Source organism: Nuphar pumila, chromosome 8 (genome assembly GCF_984573655.1).
Source record: "Nuphar pumila chromosome 8, dmNupPumi1.hap1.1, whole genome shotgun sequence".
Classification (NCBI taxonomy): Eukaryota; Viridiplantae; Streptophyta; class Magnoliopsida; order Nymphaeales; family Nymphaeaceae; genus Nuphar; species Nuphar pumila.
The window spans coordinates 120348796-120372930 of NC_143256.1; the positions used below are offsets into that span (position 1 = coordinate 120348796).

At 41.4% G+C, this 24135-nt stretch overlaps 3 protein-coding genes across 4 annotated transcripts in view; 1 reads left to right on the forward strand and 2 right to left on the reverse strand.

The window, feature by feature from the left end:
- LOC149830431 (AT-rich interactive domain-containing protein 5-like) overlaps positions 1-9825 on the forward strand; it is a 32260-nt gene extending 22435 nt beyond the window's left edge. Inside the window, exons 6-12 of the mRNA XM_090016514.1 lie at positions 6154-6276; positions 6402-6453; positions 6535-6607; positions 7096-7162; positions 7272-7322; positions 9131-9223; positions 9308-9825. Coding sequence (XP_089872640.1) covers positions 6154-6276; positions 6402-6453; positions 6535-6607; positions 7096-7162; positions 7272-7322; positions 9131-9223; positions 9308-9412 — 564 coding nt within the window. The 3' untranslated portion in view covers positions 9413-9825. The remainder of the gene's footprint in view (positions 1-6153; positions 6277-6401; positions 6454-6534; positions 6608-7095; positions 7163-7271; positions 7323-9130; positions 9224-9307) is intronic.
- Positions 9826-12754: 2929 nt separating this feature from the next.
- Positions 12755-15503, reverse strand: LOC149830432 (riboflavin synthase-like). 2 transcript variants are annotated; one of them, XM_090016512.1, is made up of 2 exons: positions 14524-15503; positions 12755-13379 (listed from the first exon to the last, which is right to left on the reverse strand). In XM_090016512.1, exon 1 carries the CDS (start codon positions 15297-15299, stop codon positions 14529-14531), a length of 771 nt encoding a protein of 256 aa, XP_089872638.1. In that variant the 5' UTR covers positions 15300-15503; the 3' UTR covers positions 12755-13379; positions 14524-14528. The 2 variants fall into 2 exon arrangements, with proteins under 2 accessions (XP_089872638.1, XP_089872639.1); XM_090016513.1 differs by lacking the exon at positions 12755-13379 and adding an exon at positions 13400-13640.
- A 2764-nt stretch (positions 15504-18267) lies between these two features.
- LOC149830433 (cellulose synthase-like protein D4) lies at positions 18268-23945 on the reverse strand. Its single transcript, XM_090015812.1, has 3 exons — positions 23053-23945; positions 20089-20893; positions 18268-19998 (listed from the first exon to the last, which is right to left on the reverse strand). The coding sequence occupies exons 1-3, from the start codon at positions 23943-23945 to the stop codon at positions 18268-18270; spliced, it is 3429 nt and encodes a 1142-aa protein (XP_089871938.1).
- Between the last annotated feature and the right edge of the window lie 190 nt (positions 23946-24135).

The following is a 24135-nucleotide window of genomic DNA, read 5'->3' on the forward strand; positions in this document are numbered from 1 at the left end:
CTTATATATAGAGATACGTATACATATAATATATGTATACGTATCTCTATGAATATAAGTATATATATTTATACTTACAATATTGATTTTGAGTGTACATTTTAACACCCACCCTCAAAATTACGGTGTGATAACCGCAAGTTTGTCCAGAAGGAAATGAAATCTAGGCGAACAAAGAGATTTTGTGAAGAAGTCCGCAAGTTGATACTCAGACGTCACGTATGGTAGATCAATGACCTTCTTCAGGTATTCTTCTTTGACATAATGACAGTCCATCTCTATATGCTTTGTTCGCTCGTGAAAGGTGTGGTTTTTGGCAATATAGATTGCACTTTTATTGTCACAGCACAGCTTTGTTGGTTCTCGGATAGGTACTCCCATATCTTTCAAAAGTTGTCGAATCCATACAATTTCCATGGTAGTGGATGCCATGGCTCTGTATTCAGCTTCAGTGGATGACAAAGAGACTTTCTGTTGCTTTTTACACCGCCATGAAATCAAAGATTCCCCTAGGAAAACACAAAAACCAGTGGTGGAGTGACGGTTACTAGGGTCACCTCCCCAATCTGAGTCAGTATAAGCAAGTAATTTTAAATCAGAAGAAGAAGATAGAAATACTCCCTTATTTACTGTGCCCTTCAAGTATCTGACGATGCGAAGAACAGCACTCATATGAACGGTTGTGGGAGCGTGCTGAAACTGACTGGCGATGTGTATAGCATGTGATAAGTCAGGTTGAGTAATACTAAGATACATTAACGAACCTACCAGCTGCCTGTAAGGGGTAGGATTGGTTAAGGGAACACCATCGTCAATTTTCATTTTTGCTCCCACAACTTCAGGAGTTTCGCATACTTTGTCATCAGAAATCCCGGATCTGTCAATAATCTCACAAGCAAGTTTAGACTGAGATAAAAAATAACCACGTTGCGAATAAGCAACCTCAATTCCAAGAAAATATGTCAGAAAACCCAAGTCTGACATCTCAAATTTTGAAGTCAAGACGGACTTAATACCCTTGACTCCTTGAACATCATCACCTGTAATTAACATATCATGAACATAGAGCAATAATATGACAATCCCTGCTTTAGATTTCTTAGTAAATAGAGCAGTGTCAGTATAGCATGAGGAGAAACCATTTTCCAACATTACACTGGTAAATCTATCATACCAGGCTTTGGGAGCCTGTTTCAATCCATAGAGAGCCTTTCGAAGACGAAGAACTTTATTTTCAGGAATCTTCATGCCTGGTGGGGCATCCATATATACTTCTTCGTTAAGATCACCATTTAAAAAAGCATTTTTCACGTCCATTTGAAAAATGTTCTAATTTTTAATAGATGCAATAGTAATGAGACATCTAACTGTAACCATTCGGGCTACAGGAGCAAACGTTTCTTCATAATCAATTCCATACTCTTGCCCATACCCTTTAGCAACTAAGTGAGCTTTATACCTTTCCAGGGATCCGTCGCTTTTAGTTTTAACTTTAAAAACCCATCGACAACCTATAGTTTTCTTTCCCATGGGTAGAGTTTGGAAATCCCAAGTTTCAGCCCTTTTTAGAGCACTAAGTTCATTCTGCATGGCTTCTTGCCATTCTATACATTTTTTAGCTTTTTCAAAATTCCTTGGCTCAAAATAAGAATGAATGGCACTAAGACAAGCCCTATACCGGGGTGAAAAAGAATCAAAAGAGACAAACCGAGTTGGCGGTCTCCTATTTCTCTCAGATCTTCGGTGATCGAGAGTAGGTACAAGCTCACTATATTGGTCAATGGCACTTCTAAAGGTGCCTTGGTTTCTACGGGAGTAGGTTATCGGATCACTTGAAATCCTGTTTTCTTGATCATTGAGAGGGTTATGTTCTTCAACATCATCATCCTCATCGTGGTTTGATGATACATCATCATCACTAGATATATCATCGTTACTAGCCAATAAATCAAAAAGGAATGAGTAATCAAAATTTTCTTGTTGAGAAACATTTTTTTCAAATCCACTCTCATTTTCTAAACACGTTACATTTCTAGAAACATATAACTTATCATCTCGAAGATCATAGCAACGAAACCCTTTTTGAGTTTCGGAATACCCAAGAAAAGAGCAGGGGATAGCTTTGGGAGAGAGCTTGTCGTTTTTATCCGTAAGTATAAAACATTTGCATCCAAAAACACGTAACCTATTATAATCAGGTTCAAATTTATACAAGATCTCAAAAGGGGATATTTTTCCTAATATCCTAGATGGTAAGCGATTTATCAGATAAACAGAAGCGAGGGCTGCTTCAGCCCAAAAGTTCTTAGGAATGTTTTGAGAAATAAGCAGGGTCCTAGTGGTCTCAATGATGTGCCTATGTTTTCTTTCGGCCAATCCATTCTGTTGAGGGGTTTTAGGACAAGATCTTTGGTGAATAATTCTGTGATCCTCAAGATAAGTTTTAAATTGGTTGGATAGATATTCTCCTCCAGAATCACTTCTAAAAATCTTTATATTACTATTGAATTGATTCTTGATCATAGAGTGGAAGGTTTTAAAACATGTAAAAACTTCATGTTTGTACTTTAGGAAATATATCCATGAATATCTGGAGAAATCATCCACAAAAATAACATAGTAAGAGAAGCCTCCTTTTGAAGTAACAAGTGCGGGTCCCCAAACATCGGAATGAACAATTTCGAAGGTTTTAGATGAGAACATAGTTCTTTGCTCAAAAGGTAAACTTTGCATTTTTTCGAGAATACAATCATTACAGGAAAAAGAACTTTTACATAGATCCTTTGCAAAATGTAGATAAGATAACTTGGTGACATTAGGATGACAAAGTCTTTTGTGCCATATGTTTATATCTTTGTTCCGGGCAACATTACAAAAAGATTTTGGAACTTGGAGAGATTCCATATAGTATAAGTCTCCTTTTCTAAAGCCTTCCCCAATCAATTTCCCGGACCGGCGATCCTGTATTAAACATTTGTCATATGAAAATTTAATATCGCAGCCATGGTCCGAGAGTTGAGAAACAGAGAGAAGGTTTAAGTTAAGTTTAGGTATAAATCTAATTTTTGGAATGAAAAAATCTTGAGTTTCAAAATTACCTATTCCTTTAATTTCAAGAGCGGTTCCATCCGCAGTGGAAACAAAGGATGGAGAAGCATGTTTTGAAAAATCGGAAAGTGAAAACATGTTTGGGGACATATGAAAAGATGCACCTGAGTCCAAAAGCCAAGAGACTTTACCTGGAATGGAAGAGGTAGATACGGCGGCGCCGGATGTAGCTCCCTTGAGAAGAGGTTGAAGGGCCTCCACTATTTGATTCAACGAGAGTGACCCACTTGATGAAGCCTCTTCCTTTTGTGGTACACCAGTGGTGGCCATAGCTAGAAGTCTCTTCCATTTGGGACAAACGGGCTTGATATGCCCCGGTTCCTTACAAAAGTGACAAATAGTCTTGCTATAGTCCCTCTTTCCTCTTTGTCCACCATCTCCTCCTTGATTTTGGAATTTAAAATGAGGAGGACGATAGGTCTTTACATTATTTCCGGGTCTTGATACGGCATTAACCTCATTGTTTTCTTCATGATTACAAGGAACCACAAGAACATTTGGTCCTTGTTTACATAAACTCATACGAGTTTCCTCACCACTTAATTTGGTGAGAACATCTTCAAGAGATGGCGGGGTAAATGAGGATAGAAGTGATGACCTTATTTGTTCAAATTCCGGTCTTAACCCATTCAAAAAGTTGAAGAACCGATCTTCTTCAAGTTGCTTGTGGCGGAGTTCAATTGCCTCTCCACTCCATTTTGGTTCAAGCATGGAAAGCTCATCCCAAATGGAGGAGAGGTCGGCATAATATTCCCTAATGGACATTTCACCTTGAGTAAGGGAGAGAGCCTTCTTTTGAAGGTAATATTTATGAGAAAGATCTCTTGATGTATACATTTTCTCGAGATAATGCCAAGCTTCCGATGCTTTTTTGAACTTGATAATGTTGGCATTAATCTTTGTTTCGACGGATGCGAAGAACCAAGAAAGAATCTTGAAGTTCTTCATTTCCCATTCGTCGTGCTTTTTGGAGTATTCTTCAAGAGCTTTGATCCTTTCTTCTCCCTCAAGAATCTTGATTTCATTTCCGTCCATCATGGTTATTTTGGGTTCCGGTTCCGGAATTGAACCTTGCACATAACCCCATAATCCTTTACCTTTTATGTGAGCCTCCATGTTCCCGGCCCAAATATGGTAGTTGGACCCATTCAACTTGAAGCCAAGCGCGAAGTGAGACTCTTTTTCACCCATTATGGAGTAAAGAAAAGGAGAGGGAGGCGTACCAACACAATGCTTCAACTTCTAGCTTGCACAAGATCCTTCTAAAATATTTGAGAAGCGAGATCCACCACTTCTACTTCTAAGAATCCGAAGGCACGGTTTTCGAGGCACTTGAAAAAAGAAGAATCCCACGATCCTTGATCACCAATCGAGCTCTGATACCATGTAAAATTGTCTACGAAGAGACAATACGCATATATGCGCAAATACTTTAGAAAAAAGAAGTGCACAAAAGCACTCTCACAACACTTGAAAATACGCAAAAAGCGTATAAATAATAAACATGCAATAATGCATGTATTTCATAAAAAACAAATGCTTGAGTCTCTCAAGCTTGGGAAATACAAAGGGGGAACACCCCTATTTATACAAGAAAGAAGGAGTGCAAGAGGGGGCTCCCCAAAGGAGTCGTTGGGGAGCTCCCAACGGTCACAATTGTGACCGTTGGGGGCTCCCCAATGACTCTATTGGGGAGACCCCCAATGCACTTTTTGAGAGTGCAAAAAAGAAAAAAATAAAAACATAAAAGAATTACAAAAATAATGAAAAATTACAGCATATTCCAAATGGAATATGCGCAAAATGTAAAATGACAAGAATACCCTTTCGGGTAAAAAAGGAGAAAAATGTATAAATATATATACTTATATATAGAGATACGTATACATATAATATATGTATACGTATCTCTATGAATATAAGTATATATATTTATACTTACAATATTGATTTTGAGTGTACATTTTAACAGTAAATGCATACATTTTAACACTTGCTTGGTTCTAAGGCATGCGGAGCATAATCTTTGTTTATGGAGTATACTGTCTATTCTAAGGCAAAAATACATGGTTACTGAGACACAATACATGTGTGTATCCACATGAAGATCAAACATCTTGATCTGGTGAAAAAACATCGTTAGTAGACATCTTGTAACAAAGTCTGAAACTGTACAGAAACATGAAATAAATGCATTGTATTTTAATCTATGATCTATGCTGAAATGTATAATACATATCAGTAGATGGTGAAACGTGGTTACCATAGATATTATGATACCTTTGGCCCAGGCAATTCTTTAACCGTTTGGTTCAACTTGTCTTATGCAAGGGGTATTGAAAGGGCACATTTTGCGTGCATCTCATTCGATTAAAAAAATCATGCAATTATATTCCAAATCAGAGTTGCCAGTCGAGGAAGCAATTCGGGAAGCGAGGCACTTCTAAAATTTCAGGAAGTGGGAAGTGCTGGACGACTTAGAAGCGAACCGGGAATCGTCTCGAAAGCGAGAAGGGAAGCGACCCGGAAATGAAGAGGGAAGCAACCTAGGAATAGGAATCGTGTTGTCCAATATTGGGCAAAAAAATTTTGTTAAAGGCTCCAAACCTCTCAAAAAAAGAAAATTCACTTCTTGATATTGGGAAGAGAGTGGGAAGCAAGCAGGAAGCGAAATGGGAAGTGTGCTTCCTATTTAAAAGGGTCGCTTCCCCGCACATTTCAGAAGTGATGCATTTTGCGCGCTTCTGAAACGTGTTTCGGGGAAGCACGCTTCCTTGAGTCCTATAGTGTTTCCGATAACCCTGCTCCAAATCCAGACGCAGACAATGTGATTTGGAATCACATGAGAAGTGGGTAAATATGCCCAAATGTGATTCCAAATCTCACTGCCCCATTTTCTCACATTTGCTTGCACATGAAAAATGGGGCAAATGAGAATCATTTGCTCACAACTGTGGGGGGCAAGCAAAAGTGCCCTAAAAGTTGTATGCAAGGGGCATTTGAAAGTTATGTTGTTGCTTAATGATGATGAGCATGCATTTTTAGGGTGGTGGAAACCAAGCACCTGGGTCTGGTAGGACTAGAAGGGATGCAGCAGCTCGAGCTATGCAGGGCTGGCACTCCCGGCGTCTTCTTGGTAACGGTGAGGTTGGCGACCCAATTATAAAGGTGAAATTTTGTAAAGCCTCTTAAGAACTCTATGATTATGTGCATTGCATGTCTAAAATATGCTCTCATTTAGGCTACTGCTTCTGTATGTTCATGTCCATAATTTTATTATTCATGTTATGCAGGATAAGAGTTCAATTTCCTTGTCTAAGCGTGAAAAGCAACTGAAAAGCCTTGGTATTCTTGTAATCTTCTTTCATCTATATTGTGGCTTCTTTACCTCATCCTTCATCTCACAATAAATCCATTATTATCTAGGAGTCCTTAAACGCAAGAAGCCATCCATTGAGAGGGTTGCTAAACCTTCACGGATAAAAGGAGCTAAGCCACAGTTAAGTTCATTCAAAGTCCTCTGTATGTGTGTGTGTGTGCCCTGAGTGCTGAACTGTTGAAGATTTGGTTTTATACGATTTATTTGTTTTGTCCGGAAGATGGATACTGATGGTAGGGTGATAGTGATTTTACTGCTCGTTTGCAATTTGATTGGATTCTGCTAACTTGATGCTTCTTTCTGAGCTCCATGATAGTTTTAATAAAGTAATAAACCTCCCTTAATTAATTGCCTTGCAGAAAGAATTTGCCTTGTATGTATAGAATTAGAGGAACCACACTGGTGATCCATAGGAAGGAACCTTTATCCTTTATGAAATTTTGCTGTGCCAAATGAATTTTTCTGCACAAAAACATATGGTTGATTAGATGAACCATCTATCTTTATCACTTGCAAGGAATTCTTTTTTTTCGGAAAAATGCTAATTTTATGATTGCTAGTAATATCTCATCTAGACTGACCTGGATGTTTGGTCGTGAATGCTACAGGATGGACACAACAGTTGTTGATATTGGGCCTAGTGCAGATTGGGTGAAGATTAATGTGAAGAGAACTGTAAGTTGCATATCCAAGACATGAATAAAACTTTTCTGTGATTGTTGATGAACAGAGCTTATCTATGCTGATGTTCTGCTCAATTAATAATTATTAACATCTTGGACAGAAGGACTGCTTTGAGGTTTACGCTTTAGTTCCTGGGCTTCTGCGTGAAGAGGTAAGTAAATCCTTTGTCCTACATGCATGGTTATAACTTGGTCTAACCGTCATTCCAGAAAATAATCCTGTCAAGGATTAGATTTGAAGTACAGGTTACTCAAGAAAACAAAACTTTGCTTTTCCCATTTTATTGGAAGTTTCTGCTTCTCGATCAAAACGGTTAATCAAACAGGGTTAATGCGGCACAAATATTTAATTGGTAGCAGCATGCGTGCCTGTCTTGGTCATTTGCATGTGATATTGTAAGTACATTTGTTGTCATGTCATGATCTGCATAAGCTTTCAATCATTTTCAGCAGGTATTGGTCTAATCAATCGGATTTGTGGAACCTAGTGCATGATCATGGTGTCACATGTTTCTCTGTCTTATGGCCATGCATATTGAAGCATGTGTATTTATACCCATTTTGAACAACATGATACATGATTAATTTTTTGAGATCCCAATTGTGCAACAAAACTGATAAGGATGCTGAGTAAGCACAGGCATGTGCAAGTTTCTCCTTTAGCCTTTGAAAACTTAATTGCTTATGCACTAGCTACCTATATGGGTCAAAAGCGCTAGGTGGTGCCTAGTCAGTGGACCCCTAAAAAGCCCTAGTAGGAGACTAGGCAGGACCGGGCGGATTAGTCGGTACCTTAATTAAAAAAATATAAAAATATGCAAATGAACTGATAAAGTTAGTGACAAACATGTATGCAACATAAAATCAATCAACAATAAGCAATAAACAAAAAAAACGTCTAAACATTCCAAAACCTGCCCAAATATTAAAAACTATTGAATAAGCAAAGCAAACAACTATCAACAAATGCCAAATAATTTAAAAATAATCTAAATTCTTAAAATAAAGTGCTAAAACTAACAACAAACATGTATTCAACATAAAATTAATCAACAACAAATGCACAAAGCATAAGATATTGCTGTCGTCAGGCGTAGTAAACATGTTATATTACAAAACCTGCCCAAATATTATTAAGACTAACAACAAAGATGTATCTAAACATAAAATTAATCAACAAATGCACAAAGTACAAAATACCACTATCTTGAAGCATAGTTGCACAGTAAACCTGTTATATTACAAAACCTGACAAAAAATTAAGACACATCTACATACATAAACAAACACACATAACAATTCAATGTCACATCTACATAAACAAACACACATACCAAATTAATTAAAAAAAAAGCAAAAAACGCACGTAACAAGTTGCAAGGTACCGATTTTCCCACCTAGGCAAGGACCGACTAGGCACCTAGGGGGGAAATTGGTGTCCTTGAAGAGGGAAAACTAGGAATCCAGCCGATTCCTCGACTAGGCACCTTTGACTACATGGCTAGCTACTATTAAGATTGATTGGACGTGCCTGCTTATGAACAGTGACTGGTTGAATAATGATGAGTTGTGGAGACATGGAGGTTATGTGAAAAACACAAATCCTGCTGAAAGTAAAATAGAATTGGTCTATGGAAATATGGTCACTTGTTTTGACCAGAACCCTACATGAGAATGTGTTGAAGATTGGTAAGTGGAACCATCTGCTCATTAGGAAGGTTCAAACGCCAGCATCCATGTAAAATTGGACTGTTGAGTGCGGAGCCATATGGCTAAAAAACTGAGTGCAGCATGTAAACAGAAAGCAAACCATAGAAACCAAATGATTATCAGTTGTCAAGATGGTGAGCAAGAGTGTGCTTCCGATTTATGACCTTTGCTATGTGATCTCTACTTGGTTTTAGAATAAATGCCTGTGCTCTTTCATTTAGATGCTTATGGACCAATATTTGATGGATAGGTGCGTCTTCAGTCGGATCCAGCAGGACGCGTGCTCATATCTGGTGAGCCAGAGCAGCTTGACAACCCGTGGGGTGTCACCCCCTTCAAAAAGGTGGATTTTGTTGCCTAAAAATTTTTCACTAATTCTTTTTCCTATTTATCAGTGTCATTATCAAATGCCTCGAACTTATTGCAGATTATCACCTTGCCTTCACGTATAGATGCACATCAAACATCAGCAGTGGTCACTCTTCATGGACAACTGTTTGTTCGTGCCCCTTATGAGCAGTCAGATGTGTAGGAAGAGTTGCATCTATTTCTGAATTGGATGGACTGGGTGACTAAAGTGGTTATTATTTGAAAAAGGGAGCAAGGAAACTGTGGAGTAATCTTATGTCTTTGTTTACTCAATGGAGTTCTAGAACGTCACATTTTATTTGTTTAAAGTGATGTTTCTAACAAGGGGTGCTTTCCCAGAACTATCCTTTCGGCCAGTAATCTTAGCATGAAACGTGTCACCGTAGGATGTATTAGTTTTCCTTCATGCCCTTATGTGAAGTGTGACAGTATTGCAGGTAAATCTAGCTTTGCTTTTTTCAATGGAGTGGAGATACTGACATGGTTCATCAAACGCCTATGGTGCCTTTGACTCTTCATCTGTATTCTGGTTTATTATTAGTGTGACACCTGTTTTAATGAAGGATCTTCTTGCACATGTATACTGAGCACATTTCTGGCCGACCTTATGCAGTTGGGAAGGGCTGATGATGATCATAATGATGGCTATGTTTCGGCACATCTTTGTGCCCACAGGTGTTGTATGGCCATTGCCCACAGGTGTTTTATGGTCATCCCAAATTTGTTTTAGTTGTCTATTGCCGTGTAGATGTCCTTAGCGATGAATCGGGTAAATAGCCAAGGTGTTGTGATTCAAGTTACAGCTGGGGTAAAGCCAATGATTTTATAGATGAATCGCTTGAGCAGAGGTTGGACGTTAAATTGACTGCTGCAAATTGTGATTTCTCACCATGAATGAAAATATGTTTTCCCCAGAAAAGGTAAGAAAATCATGAAAGAAACCACCAATTTGCTTGAAAATTCATGTTTTTTAGGGATTTCCTAGCAAACCATTGATTGGACATAAAATCAACATAATTTTATTTTAGCCATGTTTCTCTACAAACAAATATTACGCGAGCTTCTAATTTTTTGTTGATTTGTTTCTTTGCGAAGCCTGTTCTATTCTGTTGGGGGGTGATCATTGATGTTTTTAGATTACAAAAGCCATCTCTAATGGCATGTGTCAAAAACCCTTAATTCTATGAGGTATTCTTCCCGTCTGTATCTTTACCTCAATTGGATATGGTCGTCATTTTTTTGACATAGCTAAAAAATTACAGTGCTCTCTAACTTTGACATATCTAAAGATCTTCAGTGCTCCTTGATGTGATAAGAAAGGGGAATTCATACCAGCTGGTCATCAATTGGGTAAATGGGAACCCTTGTTCTGCTCATGGCTTCTGCATCTTTCTAGAGCTTTGTATTGCTATTAGTCTTGCATCATTTCATAGTCTGTTGATGTCAATTGTATACTTGCATCTATAGCATTCTGTTTTTTTAAGTCAATACTCTTATATAAAGCTCTCGAACAAATTTTCAGATCGTTTCCACAAAGTCCCAGCAATTTAAACAAGCCCCAGCACATCGACTGTGTAAATCCACAGAACTTCAATACAGTACCCCTTAACAGAATTAGACGGACACGTTGAAAATATGAAGCTTAAACCCCAAAACAACTCCAACTCTTTTCTGCACATGTAAGCTATGAAACTTGTCTCCCCAAGCATCCAATTTCTTTGGTAAGGCTGACATACCTGATTTTGTACAAGGCATGACTAGCTGAAATTCCAGGTTCAGTTGTAGGCATGTAACACCACCATTGGACAATTATCTTTATGGTACATGGATGATAGTTCCAGACTTTCAAGTTACAGGTTTAGCAAATGAGTGAAGAGGGATTTCTCATGAGCAACTGCAAAACTTGCAGGGCTTTTTTAATATTTGGATTTTTTGGTTTTAGTTTTTGCTTGATTAGTGTTACAATGTGAATAACGGTTTTTGTACTGATTAATCATGATTATTTTTATTTTACTGATTAATCATGATTTGCTGAGGAACCCAAATGCAAAGGCTGATCTTATTTGGTTAATCATGATTAGCAATTTATCATCCTCGTGATTAGATTTGCCCCGATGACACTTTTTGAGGAAATTGCAGTGAATTTGGCTACTATGTTTATTGCATGGATGTATCCATCTACTTTCCTTGGTTTTGATTAATCATGATTTTTTTATTTTACTGATTAATCATGATTTACTGAGGAATCCACATGCCGAGGCTGACCTAATTTGGTTAATCATTAGAGTCCTTGTTATTAGATTTGCCCCAGTGAAAACGCTTTTTGAGGAATTTGCAGTGGCCGAGTTTGGCTATGTATCCATCTACTTTCCTAGGTTCACTGAAACATTTCCAGGTTTTCCAAGTTACTAATTTGGTACGTTTTAGATACACGTTTGCCTTCCCTAATTGTGACACAAATTTAATGGGATGTAAATGGCTCGGATTAGGATTGGATGTGGCCAATACCATTTTCAACTAATCAGATGTTGAAGCCCCAAGGGGTTGGGTGCAGTGAGATGGGGCCTAGGCCACTAGGCGGGTGGTGTAAGTTCAAATCCCATGGGTGTCACCCCCTGCTTAAGCCAAAGCATGGTGACTTCCTGGGGGCATGGGGGTAAGCCCTCGGAGTTTTATGCTGTCAGGACAGAGACCCTAAGTATGGCAGGCAGAATCAGCGCAACTAGGTCTTTGATCCTTGGGCAGTTTCTCCAAGTAAAAAAAAAATTAACCGGATGTGGTTAAATGAATTCAAGTTTGAATTCAATTCTGATGGTAAAAAGTTCATACTAGATCTGCTTTTTTAAATGTAAATGAATTTGAACATCCATCAAATTCAGATATTTGTCACAACAGCAAAATATCAAAACCATATCCGCATCCTGTTATACCAAATGCAATTAAATGGAATCGAATTCGGTCAGACATCAGATAAAATCCCGTGTTCATTGACATTCCTATCTAGAGGCCTTTCCTGACTGCGCTCAGTATATATACAAAAAGGATAGAGTAATCTTAACTCTAACTTGATCACCATCCTTCTTGGTGAGTATGAGTTGTGGTTCACATGTAGTACCACTCACATACCCCTATAACTTTTTACATTTAAGATGGTGCTCCATAGCGGCGGCCCACATCAAATAGTTTGACTCATTTAGCTTGAATGCTATCACTATCATAATCCTTTTTTGTCTATATTGATGGAGAGAAACAAGACTTGTAGAAGATCCTTTCTTTGCAACTACGAACTTTGGAGAACCTTTACACAATCCCAAGAGTTTCTTGCCTTGATACCATGTAATGAAACATGTGAAAATACAATAGAAAACCCACTAAGGGAAAACAAATAACAATAAAGAGTGCACAAACACTAGTTCACTAAGGGACAATACAATATCTAAGTGAGAACAATCACAAGAACACTATAAGTTCATACAAAAGCCACTAAGGGCAAGCACAACACATAAAAAAAATTATATATTCACTTGAAAAATGCTTAGAAAAGCATTGATATTACAAGGGGAAGGGGGAAGGAGTGATTTTAAATAGGCACAAAAAGATACACATCCAACTAGCTGTTGGACCAGCCCCTTGGGCTAAGCCCAACAGCTATATTTCATAAAACATAAAAAACAAAAATTACATAACATCCCTACTAGGCTGTCCCTATTGCAACTGTTAAAAGACTAAAATACCCTTATCTATATAAAAATATATACACATATATATAACTGATATATATAGTTATATATATGTAATAACAGGTAACTATATTTTAACAATCAAGGGAACCCATTTTGGAGATTTTAGCAGGTTACTGCTTCCAGATTTCACTTACTCTGGAAAAGATAAAAGCAAATTCTGTTACAGAAAGTGATTTTGGGAACAAGACTAGAGTTCCGAAGGGAAAAGTGAAAACTAATGCTGATTATCCAAGCAGAAGCCCAGGAGTCTGAAGGACTGCATTGCAGAAATTGACAATGATGCCCATTCAGGTAACCCAAAGCCGATAAATCACTGAAAATTCTGTATGCATCTTCTAATTCAGCCTCTTGAATCTTGATGACTGTTGATCTTCCGCCACTGTTTTTCTTAAGACGTAGAAAAAATACATGACTCAATAATTTAGTATGAGAGTATTTCTTTTCAACTTGAGATATAACTCATGTGAACAACATATTCCAGCTGCTGCTCAAGATTCTAATCAACTTAAAGTTTTTGAAGTCCTAAACAAATATAAGAAACAATTTCTAGATGCCTTCAACATGAACACCCGATGCTTCAAGAGGTGCATTGCCTAGTAGCTTCTTTAACAGCAGAAATAACAACACTAGAAGTCAATGCACGGGGCTCTGAAAACAAAAGGAACAATTTCAATCGATCTTGCTAACCAACCATCACATAATCCCTGAAAATTGAACAATAAAGGAGAAGAGGATGCACATGAGGCTTAAACAATTTCAAACCTCTTTTGCTATCATCTCATATGGGTATTATTTCAAAGAAAAAGAAAAAAGTTGAAATCAAGATCGAAACTAGCTATTGAGTTCAGCAATCGATTCATAAGGTGCAAAATAATTAAACCGAAGCTGAGATTTGAAAAGACTGCATCCAGATAAGAGATCTCTTTTCATCACAAAAAATTCAAACAGTTAGCAGGACAAGCCCTTATGGTGGTAAACTAAATAAAGGAAATGAACAGGAAAGTAATTAATACAACACAAAGCAATCTCCTTCAAGACCTATTTCAGGACTTCTTGCTCTGCAGTTTCTGCGATTCTGATAACTACCAAATCCTCATGCATTTCCAAAAGAGTGATCGAAGATGAAAATCTACTTCACATCAGTGTGCTGAAATACAATAGGATTTTCTCAAATGCACACCAACATACAGTTCTCACGAACAGAGTATCACTGAAGATTCAATTACAATTTACAAATAAGAATTTAATCAGCAATAAGACCAATGACGAATCAAAACAAATTGTCACAGCCATCATCAAATCCCAATAGTTGCAACATACGCCACGAATTGAAGCATGAATCGAAAGAAAAACCCTTAAAAGGTATCGATAGAATCCAAGACATTATCAAAATCTCTAGACATACATTAAACCCACGATTCATCAACAAATTCCCAACTGTTACACAATGGACGAAAAAAAAAAGTATGGATCTAAAGCAAAACTTCTATCATCTCTTCTTCAACTTCAAAATGAGCAAAAAAGAATTCACCTTGATCAAGATGAATGTTTGGTCCCACTATTGTTCAGAAGGCGCTCGACGTATTTGCCGAGAATATCGACCTCCAAATTCACCTTCTGCCCCACCTTCTTCAAGGGAATCACCACCTTCTGCTGCGTGTAGGCGACCAGCATGAAATTGAAGCACTCCTCGTCGTCGAACACCTTCACCACCGTCAAGCTCGTCCCGTCGACGGCGATAAACCCCTTGGGGACGATGTACTGCAGGAGGTCGCGCACCGCCCTGACCTTCACCCACAGGGAGTCTCCCTCGGCCTCCATGGCGACGATCTCGCCGGTACCGTCGACGTGGCCCTGGACGAAATGGCCGCCCATCCTGGAGGAAGGGAGGAGGGCGCGCTCGAGGTTGACGGCCGAGCCGGGGGAGAGCTCGACGAGGGAGGTCCTGCGCAGCGTCTCCGGCGAGAGGCCGACGGTGAAGCCGGCGGGGGAGAAGCTCGTGACGGTGAGGCAGGCACCGTTGACGGCGATGCTGTCGCCCAGCTTGGCGTCCTCCACCACCACCTTCGCCGCGATCCTCATGTCGAATCCCCCCGACTGCGAGGGCCCGAGCGCCTCGACGCGCCCCATCTCCTCCACGATGCCCGTGAACAGGCACCTCACTACCGTCGTCATGTGCCCTCTTCTTCTTCTTATGTTTCTGCTGCTGCTGTTTCTTGAGGTTGGGAGAAGGCGGATTGATGGATGGGCGATGGGCTTTGGCACAAATGGGGTTAGTATGGAGAGAAACGAATTGAGGGTCGCCATTTTTTTTCTGTTCTTTCCGAAGGAAGAATAAAGTAATGGAAAAGGAGGATGAGGAGTGGCTAATTGAAACTGTTCCTTCGTTTGCAGGTTTCAAATTCCTCTTCTTTGAGAAAGAGGGCACTTTCTACCCAACTCTATCTCCTGTTTCTGATGCTTATGTGATCTCTCTCTCTCTCTCTCTCTCTCTCTCTCTCTCTCTCTCTCTCTCTCATGTAAGTTCAAGATCCAAGGCTAATATTGAGCAACAGGTCTCTTTCCTGGGCGTTTGTTTCATGCCCTTTCCTATGAAATCCTATGCTCTTTCATATAAAATAAAATCTCTTTCCTACACAGGGTGAAACAAACATGTCGAGAAATAAATGGTGGGACCCACATGATAACCCAAAAAAAAAAGCAACTTTCCTGTCAAAATGAGGCTCATACCTCCCCAATGGGAAAGCACTTTTGCCTCTTGGGTGTGTTTTCCGATTTCTCTCTTTATAAAGACCAAAACAATTTAATATTTTCCCTTCTCTTTTTGTTTAGAAAATAAAGAATTCCAGAAACATGGAAGCTCATTCTGTAAATATTGGAGTTACTGCATCACAGTTAGCAGCAAGGAATTCAGTTCTCAACTTTTCTGTGAAATCCCTTGATGAAGACACCTTTGTCTATAATGAAAACTTGTTCTGTAAGGAATTGGAGAAAACAAATTAGCGCTGCTGTACCTCAGTGCCCAAGTGTTCCATAGCCTAGTGTTGGAAGTAGCTTGCTACTAGTTTGGAGGTTTTGAAAACAGTTTTCAGAACACTTGGGGTATGTTCAGGTGCCTCAACTCGCATGGGATTTGGAATCAGAATTATTTCAAATCATTCTGATCCAATTCCACAGGGCAACCCGTGAGATTTGAAATGTCACGAGTTGCCATGATTTCAAATGAGAATGATTCGAAATCAAATCATGAGATTTCAGGCATTTAGAATCACTTTCTCAGGTTCTCCTGAGAAAGCGATTCTGTGGGAAGGAACCGAACGTACCTTTGGTCTAGGAAAAGTGAAATTTCACATCTCAAGTCAATTCTGTTTTTCCTGGACAATGTGTTGTACTGCACTGTGTTGTTGCTTGTTAATATTGTGTCATCTGTTTGTTACAGTGTAACAAAAGACACCATACGATGACCTTTTCTAGCTGACTAGACAACAGGGTCTTCCCCGTCCATTAGGATATGATGGGCAATTTACTGTTAAGTGACACTTCTTATGATGTGTGGTAACTGTGATACGTGATCAGGGCCAGTATTTGTTTAATTTTTTATGAGTACTTATCATTTCTCAAATAGGGATGACAGTGGACGAGGGTGGAGGTGGGGGACAAGGTCTTCTCTCCCACCACATCTCAAGTGTCTCGGAAGCGACTTAGGGAGTGAACCAGAAGCGACCTAAGAAGTGAAGAAAGAAGCGACATAAGATTCGAGTGAGAAACGAAAGGGAAGCGAATAAGAATCGAAAAGAAAGCGAAAATGTAATTATATATTTTTATTTTATCAAAAACTAAGATTTATGTCATCATTGACAAAATAAAACATATATATAAACAATAAATAATATAAGTTGTAATTATCTAACAAATACATCGTATTGCAACTGCCAAGCATTTAAAAAATCATAAACAAAACGAGGCGAGGAAGGGCCCCGTTTCTTCTCAGTCCACTGCCATCCATAAAGATATTTTAGTTATTTTACTAACATGGATCTGGGGTGAGACGGAGAAAAGCATAAGTTCATCCCCACCTCCATCCCTGTTTCATGTCCTCCATCCTCGGTCCAAACAAAGAGAGGCAGGGCAAGGCCCCGTTTCCCGATCCACTGCCATCCCTATTCTCAAACCAGCTAGTAGATTTTGTGCCGCAATTTTCCTATATCGGAGGCCTGTTTGCTAGCTATAACTTTTTCCAAACGTCTCTTGTTACTAAGGTACCTATAAATATACAAATAAAGAAATGAACAAAGAAAATGGCCAACTAATCTCAGGTAGTTAATAGAAGAAGAATTAGTGTTTTGAGGTGATAGATATCCACCTTAACAATATCACTACAAACAGTACTTGTAAAATCTGTTTCAAAGTGTATGCATTCAACGGTGCATTTCATGGATGTGTGTAAGTACATACAATTTATCTGTCAGATCATTTTAGACCTCTTTAAAAAGCATACTTGCATAAGTTTTTTATTTAATCCAAACATATAGACGTGCTTATTTAGTAAAAGCAATGCTTTGGATCCATTTAATTTGACAAGAATTTTTTATTTTTAATTAATCAAGTTTTTTTGTGTGATATATACCGTCGTTTTTTGCTGAGATAAAAACACATTTAAACATAAAAAATACTTAAACTAATACATGTTTTCTACTAAATAAAACATAAATCACATTTATGGGCTTACATTAAACAAAACATTCATGCAAATAAATTTTTTAAAAGACACTCTGAAATTGTCAGGGTTTTGAACGAACAGGTTGACGGGCACGGACTCGCATTCAAAGAAGAAAATAAAAGCGGATATCAAAAACCAAATAATAACAAAGAGAGAAAAAAATGATAAGAAGAAAAAATTTAATTAATAACATAAATCCTTAAAAAAAATACACAGTTCTACTCAATTTGGCAGGAAACGAAAACTGTTTGTTTTCCTAGGCAAGAAAATAAGCATCACAATGAACAAACAACAACCCATCTTTTCTCTTGGAGTGAAATACTTTCAAGATCTTCCAAATATGTTCTCAGGGACAACCCCCCGCAAAACCCCCACCCCAGATTGAATGTCCTTTGCCTAACCCCAATAAATCAAAGAAAAAAAGGGGAAAAAATACCATCACTACAAAAAAGAAGAAGATAATAACAAGAAGAAACTCTGCAACATTTTTCTTCTTCTTCTTCGTGGTCTTTAATCGACCATCATCATAATAACCCAACCCCCGATCGATTTCAGCTACGGAAACTGAAACCCACCACCACCAATTCCCGCAGACGTCGCCCCCTTGGGCGGATTGATGGCAATATACAGCAGCGAGATGGTGATCGAGATCAACCCGGACCATACGAACACGATCGTGGGCGTCTTCCCCCTCCTCCCCATCAACCCCTTGGCGAATGGGTACAGGTGCGCCAGCACCCAGAAGCTGAAAAACACCCCACCCAACAGCTTGCTCCACTGCGGTATCTCGCTATAGATGGTCCGCGAGAAGGCGACCGCGATGGCTATCAAGTTCACCATCATGATGGTGATGGGCGGAATCATTAAAGAGGTCCACTTCACCAGATAGAGCTCGGCGTATATGTCGTTGTTGTCGTCGGCGGCGGATTTGGAGGTTAGCGTGAACGAGATCTCGATTCCGGCGATGACCTTCAGGAGACCCTGAACCACGGCGTAGAGGTGGGCGCTGGTGCCTCCGATGAGCCAGAATTGTTCGTTTCTCCACCATTCCTCGAGCCCGATCCCGGACCATTTCACTTCCAGGATGGCTAGCGATATGAGGGTGATGGTGATGGTGAGGAGGAAGACCAAAAAGGTGACGTCGAGGGTCTGCACGATGAAGTGGCCGGAGAAGAGGGAGAGGGCGGGGAGGAAACAGTAGACGATGAGGAAGATAGAGGTGAAGGGGTAGATCCCCACGTTGAGGTACGCGATCCGCTGCAGGATGTTTAGGCGGGAGCTCGCGAGGAGGGCGTTGTTGCGGGAGAAGAAGATCTCGACGGAGCCGGTCGCCCACCGGAGCACCTGGTGCAGGCGGTCCGTCAGGTTGATGGGCGCCGACCCGCGGAAGGCGTCTCGCTTCGTGATGCAGTAGACCGACCGCCACCCGCGGTTGTGCATCCTGTACCCCGTGACCACGTCCTCCGTCACCGACCCGTAAATCCACCCCACCCGGTCGCCCCACTCGGTCTTGTCCTCGTACCAGCACGAGATGACGCTGACAGCCTCGGCGACGGTCGACGCGTCCAGCGGCTCGCGAGGGGGCAGCAGCGCCCCCGGCGGCCGGCCGTTCTGGACCCCCGGGTGGTCCGCCAGAGGCCGACCCTGGAACTCGGCGACCACGATCGACTCGGCCAGGATCGTGGAGTTGCCGAACCGCTTCGGGTGAATGTCCATGCTGATGTCGCCGCCGTCGCAGTCGTCCCGGAGGGCTGCGGTGTCCGACTCGGGAGGGGGTTTCTTCCGGGAATCGGCCGACTTCTGGCGCATGTACGGCGGGTCGAAGCCGTAGAGGGCGACCCGGCGGAAGAGGCAGCCGGTTCCGACGTAGACCGGGCCCTGGAGGCCGTCGAGCGCGCGCATGTTGCCGTCGAAGAAGACGGTGTTGTGGTTAGCGTACCGGTCGGAGGGGTCGATGCCCTCGAACCGCTGCGGGAACTGGATGTAGCAGATGTCATCTCCGCCGCGGTCCATCATGAAGCACATCCCCTCGCGGACCGCCATCGAGTTGTAGATGTAGTGGTCGCAGTCGAGGTTGAGGATGAAGGGCCCGTTGGACATGACGGCCGAGGCGCGGACCAGGGCGTTCATGGCCCCGGCCTTCTTGTTGTGGTCGTAGCCGGGTCGCTTCTCGCGGGAGACGTAGACCAGCATCGGCAGCCGGATGTCGACGTCCGTGAAGTCGATGAGCTTGTCGTCGTCGGCGCAGCCCATCAACGGGTCGCTGCTCGGCGGCTTCAACATCACCTGTACCACACACCTCAAGAAGGATATTACAGCGACTAGAAATGAGGAAGGAAAGGGTCTAATAGTCGTCTAATAAGATTGAATGCGTACCTGAAGGATGCCGGAGTGATCACCTTTCTTGTGGTCGGAGGAGGGGACGGCCCAGGTGCCGGGCCAGTGGGTGCCGTCGGCCATCCAGGTCGCCTTCTTCACCTTGAGCGGCTCCGACGGGTCGGCGCCGCTCTCCCGCATCTGCTTCAGCATTTTCATCTCCTCCCTGGCGTTGAACGCGTCCGACCTCCGGCGGATGGAGTCCGGCAGCCCGTTGATCCTCACCTTGAACTCGTCGTACTCGCGCTTCACCCTCCGACGGTCCTTGACGAAGTCGGACCGCCTCTTGTTCTTGGTGGGGTCGCCCCTGATGTTGAAGTAGCTGTCGGGGTTACGCGGCTCGATGTCGTGCTTCCGGCAGAAGGGAACCCAGATGTCCGAGAAGCTGGCGGCCTCGGCCATGGCCTCGAAGGAGAGGAGGGCGCCGCCGTCGTCGGACACGTAGCAGGCGAGCTTCTCGACGGGGTACTCGACGGCGAGGATGGACAGGATGGTGTTGGCCGTGACGAGCGGTGGCTCCTTCTCCGGGTCAGCGGTGGAGACGAAGACGTCGATGCCGGGGAGGTCGGACCGGCCCGTCGGGTTGGACGGCGACGGCATCTCGAACTTGTCCTTGAGGACGGACAGGTCGGTGGCGCGGTTGATGGGGTTGAGCTTCGGCATCTGGTCGAGTATCCACGAGAATGCAAACCAGATCTCACACGCCACGGACATCCCCCACAGCCACATTGCTTCCTCGTTCTTGTGCCGCACCCTCCACCTCAGGAAGAAGGCCAGCACCACCAGCCGGACCGCTATCAACAGCCTGTTCCGCTACCCGTTAGTTCATTCATTCATCAAGAAAAACAAACCGATCCCATCATATGAAATAAGATGAGTTTCATCAACCACCTACCCATTGATTGATGGCTAGAATTGTATCCGTGCCGGTTATATTTTATGCACCTCCCTCCGTTACTTCGGACCATCCATCTCAACATTTCTCAAAATAGATATCTCATCAATCTCGAAAAATGCCAAGATGGTTGGCTGTCAACCAAACATGTTGCCGCAATGATATATATATATATATATATATATATATATATATATATATATATATATATATCATTAAAGTACAAATCTTAAACTGTAGCTTAAGGTTCAAATTCTATTGCGTATATCTTTTAAGACTATGTTTATCCTTTAAATGATCAAGATCGAGTGGCTCACAAGGGTTTTGAGTGTAAATTCTATTAATTTCAACTTTAAAAAAGTGTTTATCTTTTGCACTGGGATCGTTTAGAGCTCGAGCTTGTCTCATCCCTTTCACACCCTTGTGTTCTGTTCTATCGTTCTATCAGCTTATTTACCAGCTCTATCAATACATGTACAAATATGCTGCTTATTTATTATGGCTAAGTTGGATCCTACCAACTCATAATAAACCTGTTAGGCTTTATTTTAACATGGTTTATTTTTAAAATTATTCATGCTTTGCATTAGTTTGTATGGCAATTAAGATCAATTTAGAACATCCAACTTTGTCTTTTAAAGATATATTTTACTATGTAAACATTTTAGTCAACAGCTTAATGCACATTAATCAATTGATGGTCAAATCATTTTAAAAATAAGTGTGGATGAGTGGAAGTGTGGAGATGAGATCCACTCATCAACATCAAGTTTATGGTATGCACATCCACTTCAAAGACTAATATATAGTATAACTGCTGGACGAATGTTCTTATGTGAGGTATTGTAGCATTAATTAGTAACAAATAAATTATAAAACAAATGATAATTGCCGGAACTGTGATGAATAAATTCTGGTAAAATCCAAAATATATATAAAATCATATTTTGTAATACCACATCTTCGCTTCATCCAGATCCTTGAATTCGGAAAGACGTGGGATCAGGTGATATGTCAAAATACTCTTTTATTGTGCTTTGAAACTACCACTGTCCGTGGCCTTCATCATCACCATTTATTGTGCAAACAGTGGAACCCACCAAATGCACTGCTGTCATCATTGAACAAAAAAGATGAAAGGCCACGGACGGTGGTGATTTCAAAACACACACACACAAAAAATGTGTTTTGACATATCACCCGCTTTCTTATGGAAACCCAACTTCAACCAAAATACACCCCCAAAGGTAAAAAGAAGGATTTGGATATCTATAAAGTTTTGGATCTTCAAAGCTACTAAATCGTGTATATATAACTATGTGGTAGCTGCCTACAACTTCTTGGCCTATCGTTAGATTGTCAGGCTTTTCAAAGATCTTTTTTTGTTTTTCTTAAATCTGACGGCACAGATGTGTTTTACATGCTTGATTTTATAAGATTCTACTTTTGTATCATCCAATTCAGACATGTAGATAGGTTTTTATAAGGTTTAAAAATCAATATTATAAAACTTCATAAATATTTATGTCTTAAAAATCATGTCATTTATTGAAAAAACTTGATCCATGTATCATTTTATCCATCATGCCCAACACTTACAGGTCAACTGCCGGTAGGCTAGAAAAGTGATAGGCAGCTACCACTTTATATATATATATATATATATATATATATATATATATATATATATATATATATATATATATATATATATATACTACCGTGCTCCCGAAACACCTACTAGAAAGCATAGTTGTAAATAATACCTCATAGATGTAATTAACATAGTTTATTTATCGGACATAAAAATAATCTTTTATAGGTATCGTGAGCCATTGCTTTTTATGATCTTAAAAAACCTATGCTATCATCAAATGATTAAAATCTTGTTTTACACTAAATAATCATTGCATTTGGGTTGATCGATGAAAAAACTCCAAAATTTTGAAGATGTGAAGCTTTTATTGTGCTTAGCATTATATATAAATAAATAATATATATATTTATATATATATAGAGAGAGAGAGAGAGAGGGTTGGGGGACGTGGTGGTCAGTGCACAACTAATACCTGTAGGGACTGATGATGCCGGCAGGCATGTGGATGACGCGGGTGAGGGGCTTCCAGGGCTTGTCCATGACGTCCGACATGGGCCCGCCGAGCCCTCCCTCCCCACCACCGTACATCTCCTCCTCCTTGGGCCAGAACGCGTTCCCGTAGCCGTACGTCCCCTTGGTCTCGAACAGCCACCGGTTGTGGTCGAAATCCCCCGTCTGGCTCCTCACCAGCAGCGACTTGCTCGACTTCATCAGCGACATCCTCCTGTCCATCTTCTGCCCGGCTGACGCCGGCGCCGGAAGCTGAAGCGCCGCTCCCTGCCCGACGAAGTCCGGCACGTCGTCGTCGAACTCGCTGACCTTGTAGGGTTCCTTGCAGCCCGGGCACATCCCCCCATCCTTCTGCGCGTCCATGTAGCAGTCCCTGCAGATCTTGAACCTGCACTCGCAGGGGTCGACGTCCTCGCCGCGCTCGTTGCGCATTGCCTTTCCGTCGCACGCTGGCATCTGGCACGCCGAGCCCTTCGCTCCGGCCATCTGCGGGTGGCTCACCTCCGACTCGATCACCTTGTCCATCAGGTGCGCCCTCGTCACGTTGTTGAACCCTCCAGTGAACAGAGAGTTCGACACGTACTGCTCCTCCGCCTTCGTCGCCACCAACTCTTCCCCCATCGGCTGGTTGTCCGGCGTCGGCGGCATGTGCACCGTGTAGTTCATGTAGTCCCCGCCGATCTCTCCCGACATGTCCAGGTCCTCCGGCGACAGGCTGATGTACCGCCCGCTCGACGTCCGCCTCGCAAACTTCACCGTCTGGCCCGAATTGTTCCGCGGCGCCGTGCCCCCGGAACCCTTGGGACTCCGCAGCGACGAACCCTTCTTCGACGGGTTGTGTGACAGGGATGTCATGTCCCCGCGACCGAAAAGACAGGTCGCTCCACTTTCAGATTCAGACTCTTGTCCGATCGAATAACATGATAATAGTCACGTACTGGCAAACAGAAACTGTCTGTTAATTACGTGCCTAAGGAGTCACGGCCAACCGTGTAACTGCGGAGAAATAATGGAAAGCGAACCACAACATGTTCGTCTCCATGTT

What these genes read in the sequence shown, in the direction of transcription:
- LOC149830432 (XM_090016512.1), bottom strand. Translation starts at nt 15,299, where the DNA reads ATGGCGACCCTCAATTCGTTTCTCTCCATACTAACCCCATTTGTGCCA.
- LOC149830433 (XM_090015812.1), bottom strand. Translation starts at nt 23,945, where the DNA reads ATGACATCCCTGTCACACAACCCGTCGAAGAAGGGTTCGTCGCTGCGG. An exon ending in GGCATCATCAGTCCCTACAG is followed by an intron (nt 20,894 to 23,052) that starts GTATTAGTTGTG and finishes GTAGCGGAACAG; the next exon opens with GCTGTTGATAGCGGTCCGGC. An exon ending in ATCACTCCGGCATCCTTCAG is followed by an intron (nt 19,999 to 20,088) that starts GTACGCATTCAA and finishes TGTGTGGTACAG; the next exon opens with GTGATGTTGAAGCCGCCGAG.